At 43.7% G+C, this 9,935-nt stretch overlaps 2 protein-coding genes across 2 annotated transcripts; one reads left to right on the top strand and one right to left on the bottom strand.

The window, feature by feature from the left end:
- Nucleotides 1–4,633: 4,633 nt before the first annotated feature.
- Nucleotides 4,634–5,581, top strand: LOC124666507 (GDSL esterase/lipase At5g45920-like). The gene is made up of 2 exons (XM_047203860.1): nt 4,634–5,184; nt 5,303–5,581. Exons 1-2 carry the CDS (start codon nt 4,634–4,636, stop codon nt 5,463–5,465), a joined length of 714 nt encoding a protein of 237 aa, XP_047059816.1. The 3' UTR covers nt 5,466–5,581.
- A 3,815-nt stretch (nt 5,582–9,396) lies between these two features.
- On the bottom strand, nt 9,397–9,669 carry LOC124684782. Its single transcript, XM_047219033.1, has one exon. The coding sequence runs from the start codon at nt 9,667–9,669 to the stop codon at nt 9,397–9,399; it is 273 nt and encodes a 90-aa protein (XP_047074989.1).
- Nucleotides 9,670–9,935: the final 266 nt, after the last annotated feature.

Here is a 9,935-nt window from a genome sequence, read left to right as displayed (position 1 = left end):
GGCATGGCATGCCGCACGCCCTTGTCATGGACGATTGTCAGGTAGTGCAAACTCGGGTTGCAGTGTCGGGCGGATGCGACGCACCGCCGTGCACCAAGATTCTCGTCGCCACGGTTCTGGCTGATTCGCGGGCCGACTAGCCACGGTATGGTAGCCAGCTAAAGGGTGCATTGCACATAGAGCCAAACATTATTTTTTGAGTAAATTCCAGTTTTTACCCCTGCTTTAAAATTTGTGACACTAATTATCCAATTTAGAAATTTTTCATCTTCATTACCCCATTTAGCAAAAAAATGTGTCACTTTTTACCCCTTCTAAAATTTTGTGAGCATTTTTATCGATGGATCCAGAGTGTTAGGCACCTTAACGTGCCAATTTGTTTAATTCTGTAACTATTATGGAAAAAAGAAAATCAAACAATTAATCGATGTTGCTTTACCATGAGTGTGCAACTACTTCTCCCATAGACACGCTGATGTATTCTACCATGAAGAACAGGACATGTCTTCCCTCAAGGAAAGGACAGCCAGCAGTGGTGGAGCTTGAAAGAAAAGGCTGGGTGGGCCAACTAAAGGATAGCGCAAAAAAATTGACAAGCAATTTTTGGAGAAAATAGAGTGAAACATCTGACACGGCGAGTTCTGGCTCTTGAATGCATATGCTCTGTGTTTTAAACACATTTTGAAATAAATAGTCAAAAATCCTGAAAAAATATTGGCGCGTATATCTCTGCGTTATAGGTGCACACAGTCTTCTCAGGATAAACAAATATTGTTTTTTTGTGAAACTTTCTGTGAGCACATAGAATGTGGAGCTGAACCCGCAAATATTTGTTTGGATTTTTTTAACAATTTAAAATGTGTTCTGTTAGTAAATGCAGAGTAAATTTCCGGAAATTTTAATTTCTCCATCAAATGACTAAATAGGAATTTGAAAGAAGAAAAAATTCCAGCCAAGATAAATGATCTCCTAAATTGACTAACCGCTAGCTTTTTTATATAGAATTGATTAACAAAGCTAGCTACTTACCTTAGATAGGAACGACAATAATTTTATTGAAGAAGAATGAATAAGAAAGAAACGTGAGCATTCTTCTAAGTTTTTTTTTTTTTGAGAAAAGAGCATTCTTCTAAGTACCTAGGAGCTCTCGGTGCATGCTCGCTGCGAGTTTGCCAGCCTGCTTGCTCGTTAACTACTTTCGTTTGCTACTGCCAATGGGTTGGGCCACCGATTATACTTAGGTATAGATACTTTTGCAGAAATGCTGGGTGGGCCACGGCCTGGTTCAGCCCCTTAGTAGCTCCGCCAGTGACAGCCAGTGTCTTGCTTAAGCCGATCAAAATCTATGCTACGTCAAACTCAACACCACTCCTGTCACACCTGCATGCATGTGTATGGATTCCAGATGCAACATAGCAGCTTGGCGAACACGACCTACATTACCATCGTCACGTGAAGATTATGCCATGGCGCATATTGTATTCTTGCAGGTAGAATAGCAATGGATGCTTTTTGCAGTCAGTAGTTTGATGGCATAAAGGTACAAAAATTAAAGGGGTAAAAATTGGCATAAATTTTGCTAAATGGGGTAATTAGGATAACATATTTCTAAATGGAGTCTCGATACTACAGTATGCGTACGACACTATTTTATTTATGGAACATGATTTGGATAAGGATATAAATATGAAAGTAATCCTTAACATTTTTGAACAACTTTCTAGTCTAAAGATTAACTTCCATAATTAAATTGATTTTGTTATTGGAAAGTGGAAGAGGTTCACGATCAATATTGTTATATGCGTGGTTGTGAATCAGGATCTTTACAGTTTAGGCACCTGTGGATTCCTTTTCGTTATTGAAAGTAAAAATAGTGAGTGCAAGGCAATTGAGGACCGTTTCGAAAAGAAACTTGCTAGTTGGCTAGGTAAGTTACTCTCTTACCATGATCGGTTGGTCTTGATTAATTTGGTACTCACTAGGCTTTCTATGTTTATGTTGTCCTTCTTTAATATTTTAAAGCTAGTAAGGAAAACATTGGACTTCTATAGATCCCATTTGTTTTTGGAAAAGTGATGAACACAAACGCAAAAACAGACTAAACTAAATAGAGTATAATTTGTAGGTCGAAAGATCAAGAGGGGCTAGGAGCAGTATTATTAGAGATTAGAAACAAGTGCCTATCAAGGAAACTGCATTTTAAAATCTTATCGAAAGAAGAGGAGTGGCACGATTTAATCCAAAATAAATATTTACACTACAAAACCTTCAGACTCACCCTTTTGGCGTGGTCCCATCAAAGTTAAAGATTAGTTTTTTGCCAAACGGTCCTTCTCGGTGGGCGATGGATAGAACACACGGTTCTGGAAAGATACGTGGTTAGGAGATTCGCCTTTAGCACATCAATATCCTTCGTTGAATAACATCGCTCATCGAAACGAGGTTTTCGTGGCTGATGTTTTAGCAAAGAACCATCTAATTATAGTGTTTAGAAGAGTTTTAATGGTTAAATAATGGGCTACATTGCTGCATTTAGTTCTTTGTTCATTGGATGTTTGTTTATTTTTAGTGATAAAGATGTGTTTGTTAATTTGGAGTTTAACTACCTCAGGAAGGTTTACAGATAAACATGAATGGCCGTACCCCTTATCTTTGCAAATATATTTGAAAAATGAAATTAACACTTAAATTTAGGATTAGCAAGGATTATCTAGCTAAACACAAATGGAAAGGTAATATGAAGTGTTGCTTTTGTAATCTCAAGATAAAAAAATAAAAGTTTTTATAGATTGTACACTAGCGAGGATTGTTTGGCGTGGTGTTCACACGAACATTTATTATTTCACCCCAACTAATATAACGATTTTGTTCGGTAATTGGTTGCATGGTGTATGTCAAAAAAGTGAAGTTCAGATCCAGGTGGGAGCTTGTGCTTTATTACCGGTAATATGGAACACACACAATGACTTTATCTTTTAACAAAAAAAAAAGATCCTTCTATTTTTTAGGTTATTTCACGGGATACACATTCAATCCGAAAGTGGTTGTTTCTACATCCGGAGGAGCTGCACCGGCCATATATTTTGAGTGCATCCGACTGAAAATGATAATCAACTACCTCATTATTTGCATGTGATGTTGGCTATTATATTTTTATTTTATTTTTGAGTGGCTGATTCATGTTATAGACCCTTAGTGTTTGGACAAGTAACAAATTTAAATAAAAAGCTGCATGCATCAATTGATGCACATGCTGGAGCAAGCCCCTTTTCAAAAAATAAAAAATAAACATTATCACCATGTAAAGTTTGACGAGAATTTTAGGAAAAAATAGTTGCACAACATATCTATGCAGTCGTATAATTGTTGCTAGTTTTTTTCTACTATAAAAATAGTTAGAACTTCACACGGTTTAACTTTTGAGCTTGACCTTGTTCTTTGGGCTGCTGTCCACCCTACCCCTTCTAAGAGCATCTCTAGCAGAGCTTGTAAACTGGGCAAAACCGAAAAATAACCGCCAGTTTACGGGTTCGGTTCGAAAATCGGCGCAGGTCAGTTAGTGTAAACGGGGAAACCAAAAAAAAATAAAATGATAGGTCGAGCCCGAAAACCAAACTCTGCCCCCTATTTGTAGGGGTTGAAAGGTCGAACTGAAGGCTAACCTGTATTCCTAGTGGCGTTTTAGCGGGATGAAGCTTCAGCTCCAAACACTGCAGTTCCGCCGGAGGACTCCCGGAATATGACCAAAATTCGGCAAAATCCGGCCGGTGGACAACCAAATTTCGGCGAGGCCCTGTGTTGCGAGCTCGGGGAAGGGAGAGCGGGCAACCGGCTGGCCACGAGTTCGCCGGGTGCGGGCAGGGCGGCCCTGGAGGCGTCCGTGATGGGACGGGGCGGGGTGGGGTCGAGCTCGCCAGAGTCGAGTTCGCCGGGGCGGGGCGGGTGGCATGGACCTCGGCTGGAGGTGGGGGGGGGGGGGCGGGAGCGGGGCGGTGGTTTCAAGCGGGCGGTTGGAGCAGAGGAAGAAGAAAAAGAAGAAGGCAAGGGAAAAAGGAAAAAAAAAAAGAACCAACGTACGTGTGGATTTAGTAGGGAATGTGTTTGTTTACATCTCTACAAGCTCCATTAGAGATGCTCTAAGAGAGTTGTCGGGAAAAAAAAAAAAAGCACTCCGTACATTCCACTTACAATCCCCATCTGAACTAAGCTCGTAAACCTCTACGACGTCTTGAAATCTGTGCTGGAGCTTCCCATCATCAGAAGACTGAGGAGTGCTGTTTGGATTTCGATACTCAGTTTCGTGTACATGAGCAGGAACCGGCTACGTACGTCACCTGAAAACAGGGCAACAGGACCGAGAACGAGTTTGTCCGTAGCACAGATCCGAGGTTTCGAACTAGTAATATGTCAGACGTGAGGTCACCACACATGCGTCCGTACGCTCGCTCTCGTCGCATGCTAGCTGCCGCCTCAGCTGGCGTGTATATATACCCTCGCAGCGATCCATGCCAATCTCATCGAGCTCAGCACGGGACGTACTTGAGTTCGAAGTCATCGATCAGGTTCGTGTCCGGTCCCGGCCGGCAGCTGCAAGTACAGTACACATTGCGAGGACGACGACAAGGGCATCGAGATGAGGCCGTCGATCGTGCTGTTCGGCGACTCGATCACGGAGGAGTCGTTCGGGGAGGGCGGCTGGGGCGCGCACCTGGCCAACCACTACTCCCGCTCCGCCGACGTCGTCCTCCGCGGCTACAGCGGCTACAACACGCGCTGGGCCTCCCTCGTCGCCGGCCGCGCCATCGCCACCCTCCCCCGCTCCGCCGTCGCTGCCGTCACCGTCCTCTTCGGCGCCAACGACGCGTCCCTGCCCGACCGGGCCAGCGCGTTCCAGCACGTGCCCCTCTCGGAGTATAAGGACAACCTCCGCGCCATCTGCGCCGTGCTCCGCACGCGCTGGCCGTCGGCGGCGGTGATCCTCATCGCGCCGCCCCCCGTCAACGAGCGCGGCCGCGTCCGGTACCCCTACGGCGGCGACGTGTCGGGCCTGCCCGAGCGGACCAACGAGGCCGCCGGGCGGTACGCCCGCGCGTGCGTGGAGGTGGCGAAGCAGTCCGGGCTTCGGGTCATCGACATCTGGTCCAGGATGCAGAAGTTTCCCGGCTGGGAGACGTCCTTCCTCAGGTACGCCGCCGACCGCCGTAGGCATCGCGACACGACAAGACGCGCCGCTCTGTCTTACGCATGCGAGTTGTTTATTGACCCTCTCCATCCATTATCCATGGTGTACGTTTCCGTGCAGGGACGACGGGCTGCACCTGACGCCGCTGGGGAACCGGCTGCTGTTCGAGGAGGTGGTGTTCGCGCTGAGAGACGCCAATTTGAGTTTGGAGGTGCTGCCGGCTGACCTGCCGCTCTGCAGCGACATCGACCCCAACAACGCCGTCAAGTACTTCCAGGAGTGACGACGAGATTCCACAAGAACTCCGTCGATCGATCTGCTAGGCCGGGGAGTTCCGTTCTTTATTTCTACATACACAAGATGATTATCGTGCTGGATTCGTTTGTTTGCATGCATTGGTTTTAGGGGCTGTTGTATTGTATGCATTCGTCATTTGTTAAGGAATGTGGAATAAAGACTTGGGCCGGAACCAAGAAATTCATCTCTGATTTAGAGAATAACCTTGTTTGGCTGCCACACGAAAGAATACAATTGAAAAATTCATCCCATGCCCATGTCATGTCCTTAAATTTGCCGAGAACCAACCTGTGGTTGGATGGTTAGGAGGGCAGTGGCACCCCCAGCCCACCAGAGTTCAAATCCCAGATTTGACACTTTGGTGTCTCATAAAGGCGGAATATTTTTCAGTGGGAGGCGACGTTCCCGTCGACAGCGAGGTGCCTGTGGTGACTTCGTCAATCTCAAGACCCGCCGGATCAATTCTTTAACGCAGTCTCTTGGAGGTGCTCATAGGGGTAGGGTGTGCGTGTGTGCGTTCATAGGGGTGAGTGTGTGCGCGTATGTATGAGCGTCTTTGATTGTACTGTGTTTCGCAAAAAATGTCCTTAAATTTGCCGAATAAAATGATGTTATTTATTTCATTAATTTTATTTATGCAAGATAAATAAAATAATTTCATCAATTTTATATTATTTCTACAAAATAAAATAAAATAATGGATGCCAAACACGCTCTAATAGTTCTTCGCAAATTTATACTACCTCAGGAGCAGTCTGTAAGTTTAGGAGTGTCGTGCCAGAAGATTTGGCTTGCCGATAAAGTGAGTTCTGGTTTCGTCGCTTCGATGTGGCGACGGAAGAGAGTTCTATATTTCTCAGTGCAAGGGAGCGTTGTTGGGCTCTAGTATGAAAATTGAGCCTGCAGTGCATATATGCATCTAGGAAAATAACTATAGCCCAAACTTTTTTTTTGATAAATGAAATAATATTGCAACGATACCAATTACACCTAGCTTCTGCAACAATGCAACACCCTAATAGCACAGGGATGCCCACGACCTTAAAAAGAGGAAGAAGCAAAAAAATCCAGCTAGAGTGATCTATTCTTCGTAGCAGCAATACAATCACCACCAAGACAACAACTGAAGTCCAAATTCTTTAAAAACGCTCCAAGCCTATGAACTTCCCATATGATATTTCCCTCACTTGCAACCGCTGCTACGAGTCTTGAATCACCAATCAAATTCCTCATCACCGCAAAGACTCGAACCACCATTACTACTTCCCGGTCTCGGCTTCCATGACATTCTCGGTCTCTAACTTCACCATGGAACGAAACATGTCCCAAGATGGCAACATATAGCAGTGCTTAGCGCCGCTCTCTCCTGTAACCAAGCGATCGGAAACAACATGGTTGCGCATGACCGAATCCCACTCGATCCAGCAATCTCCAGGCATGACACGCCCAATGAAGTTTGCCGGCGGAGCCTTCCAAAACTCAACACTCCAGCCAGATCAAAGGGGAGATGCATCAAAAGGATCTTCGTCTTGGTGCAAGAGGAACCCCAAGACCGCCACCATTAATCAGCCGAGCCAGTGGCCCCCACGCTGCCACTCGTTGGCTGGCCCCCTCTGGCGGAAGAGGAGGCAAGCGAACGCATGAAACACGCACTCGCACTAGCCAACTAGTCTTTGCCCCGAGCAAGATGCCTAGCACAACGCCGCTACAAGGCCGGCAGCGTGCACCACACCGCCTCCCCACGCACCTCGAGATTTTCAAACTAGAGCCAAAAAAAGAACATTGATTCCAGATGCCTCCTGTTTCTAGTGTCCATCCACAACGATCACACGTTTTCTACTGAGGGTGGTCACAGTGGGAGGCTCTATTGTCCGCTCCAGTGCATGCGGGAATAACGCCTTCCTCCTGAGCCACTCCCAAAATGGTCCAGTAAGTAACAGGTATATTTCCTTTTTCTCAAATTCAAACATTTTTTAAATAGAATAAAATTTAAATTTGAACAAAATTTAAAATTTGGGAAATTTTTAAATATAAAAATTCTTAAAATTCGAATATATTTTAAATTTGGACAATATTTAATTTTGAACAATATATATTATGAAAATTATAAATTTGAACAATTTTTAGTATGAACATTCTTTTTAGTTTGAACATTTACAAAATCTGAGCATTTCCAAAAATTTGAAAATCTCATAAAAACTACATAAGACTAAAAAACACAGAAAAAACATCAAAATGTGTAGAACCAGAAGAACCGCCAAACTCGGAAAAAAGAGAAAACCTGGGGAAAACTGGACCTAACTTGCTAGTTGGCTGGCCCAATTAAACGCCCGCGCTAGGGGGCGTATTCCCATCACATGGATTCTCTTTTCTCCACTTCTCTGATTGTTGGTGTTGTCTCATATCACAAAAAAAAAAAAAATCTTTCTTATCAAAAAAAAAAAAAAATGAAAGAGGAGCAAGTAATTAAGCCACAATGTCAAAGGTACTGCCTCGGTCCCAGTATATAGGTTATGTGTGCATTCCTGGATCATTAATTGAACAAACATAATATAAATTGTATAACGCAAAAATCTATTATTAAAAGTATAACATGACCAATCATCATATAAGAAACTGTATGTGTTTCCCCTCCGCTATACTCCCATGTCCCAGCCTATTTGTTTTGGTTATCAGAACATTATATTCAGAATGTTTAGACACTTTTTAATTTGAAATTCAATTTTTGTTTGAAAATCTCATCCGGTATTTAACCGCTTAGCTCCGTAACTATTGTTACCAGAAACCTCGCCCCCCCCCCCCCTCCAAGATTTTATTCTTACGGGTACACCAGTCCTTGCCCCTTACATACTCCCTTCTCACTCAAACAAGATAACTCAATGAGAAAGGACTTGCAGCACCCGAGCACAAGTGTGCTCAGATTTTAAAAAATTCGAAGATTGTACTTTTGAGTTTGAAAAATCACGAAAAATAATCCATGAATACATACACATGCCCTGTATATGTCTGCAAAGTTTTGGTGAAAAAATTTATATTTTAGATGAACTTTTGGTTGTAAATTTCCCATAATTTTTTCTTCTTTGTATAGCCAAAAAATACAAGTGCTTACCTGGAGGAAAAGGGCGTAGCCCAACATCATATTCAATGGAACTTACCTACTCCCTCCGATACATAATAAATATCATAGTTTATCTCAAAAAAAAATCATAGTTTTGAATTAAATTTAAACATAAGCCACGACACTTGATAACATTTTTAAGTGGAGTGAGATAGGAATATGAATATCTGACCTCACTAGTCGCCAAACACACCCTAATTGTGAAGGAAGACTACTCCCTATATACAGTTTTTAGAAAAACTTTAAGATCAAAAACTTTATCCATTAAGTTGATTAACAAAATATATAATATATGCCACAAAAATTATAACACGGAAAAAATTCTTTTCAATATGATAACTTTTGCAAAATAAATCTCAGATTTTATTGGTTAAATTAATGGTCAAAACATTTCTCAAAGTACGTAGTAGCCTAATAAATCTGCATGGAGGGAGTACATCTTAGTCCCCCTCCGTCTATAAAATGATGTCAGAGATTGTCTAAATTTGAATGTATCTATACACTAAAGAGAGTGTCTAGATATATCTAGATTTAGACAAACTTTCAACATACTTTTGTGGACAAAGGTAGTAAATAAAAACCAAGGAACAATGTCTGAAAAGTGTGATATATTGACTTTATTTCTTGCTTCCTCCATGAACTACAGAACTCATGTTTGAGTAGTAATCATCTAGAAGCCGATCGAGAGAGACTTTTAGATATTTCAGCTAACCGGCCGCATGGTATGTTGTCCCTAAAACGACGAGTTACATCCAAGAGCTTTGCACGTCGGGGCGATCGAGTCATCTAGGTTACTAGCTTAATGGTGCTGAGGGTCCGGGCCGCCGGGGCTGGTCCTCTTCGACTCAGAGTACGGCATCGCCGCTCTCCCAGCTGACAAGTGATCAGAGTCTACCGGCCGCGAGAAGACGACGGCGCCATTGCCCCCGTCGATCAGCATTCTTCGACCGACGCCGACGGTCTTCACCTGCACGAGGTCGGCGTCGGCCTCGCAGCACCGGACGGCGGACAGCAGCAACAGGAGCACGGTGCACATTACCGGTATCCTCAACGAGCTCGAGCTGGACGCCATGGGAGGTATGGGATATCGAACTAGCTACAAAGCTTCGTCTTGTTCGATCGAGTTCGGTGTACGTAGCTACACGAGGCCGGGCTGATTTATAGGGGCGCGCCAAGTGCGAAGCGAGCGAGCGGTTTAGCCGTTACCACAAAATTCATTAAGCATTGCCATGGACCCATGGTGGATCTCTCGCCTGTGTCGCACTGACCGCGACGAACGAATAAAAAACAGGGCAGCCTTCTCTTCTGCTAATGGTCCGGCGGTGTCGGTAAGTTTAT

Source organism: Lolium rigidum, chromosome 1 (genome assembly GCF_022539505.1).
Source record: "Lolium rigidum isolate FL_2022 chromosome 1, APGP_CSIRO_Lrig_0.1, whole genome shotgun sequence".
Classification (NCBI taxonomy): domain Eukaryota; kingdom Viridiplantae; phylum Streptophyta; class Magnoliopsida; order Poales; family Poaceae; genus Lolium; species Lolium rigidum.
This window is presented reverse-complemented; position numbering and strand designations above follow the sequence as displayed.

Excerpts from the sequence above, each read along its gene's own strand:
- LOC124666507 (XM_047203860.1), top strand. The coding sequence starts at position 4,634 with ATGAGGCCGTCGATCGTGCTGTTCGGCGACTCGATCACGGAGGAGTCG. Across the intron at positions 5,185-5,302 it reads TGGGAGACGTCCTTCCTCAG|GGACGACGGGCTGCACCTGA; the intron begins GTACGCCGCCGA and ends GTTTCCGTGCAG.
- LOC124684782 (XM_047219033.1), bottom strand. The coding sequence starts at position 9,669 with ATGGCGTCCAGCTCGAGCTCGTTGAGGATACCGGTAATGTGCACCGTG.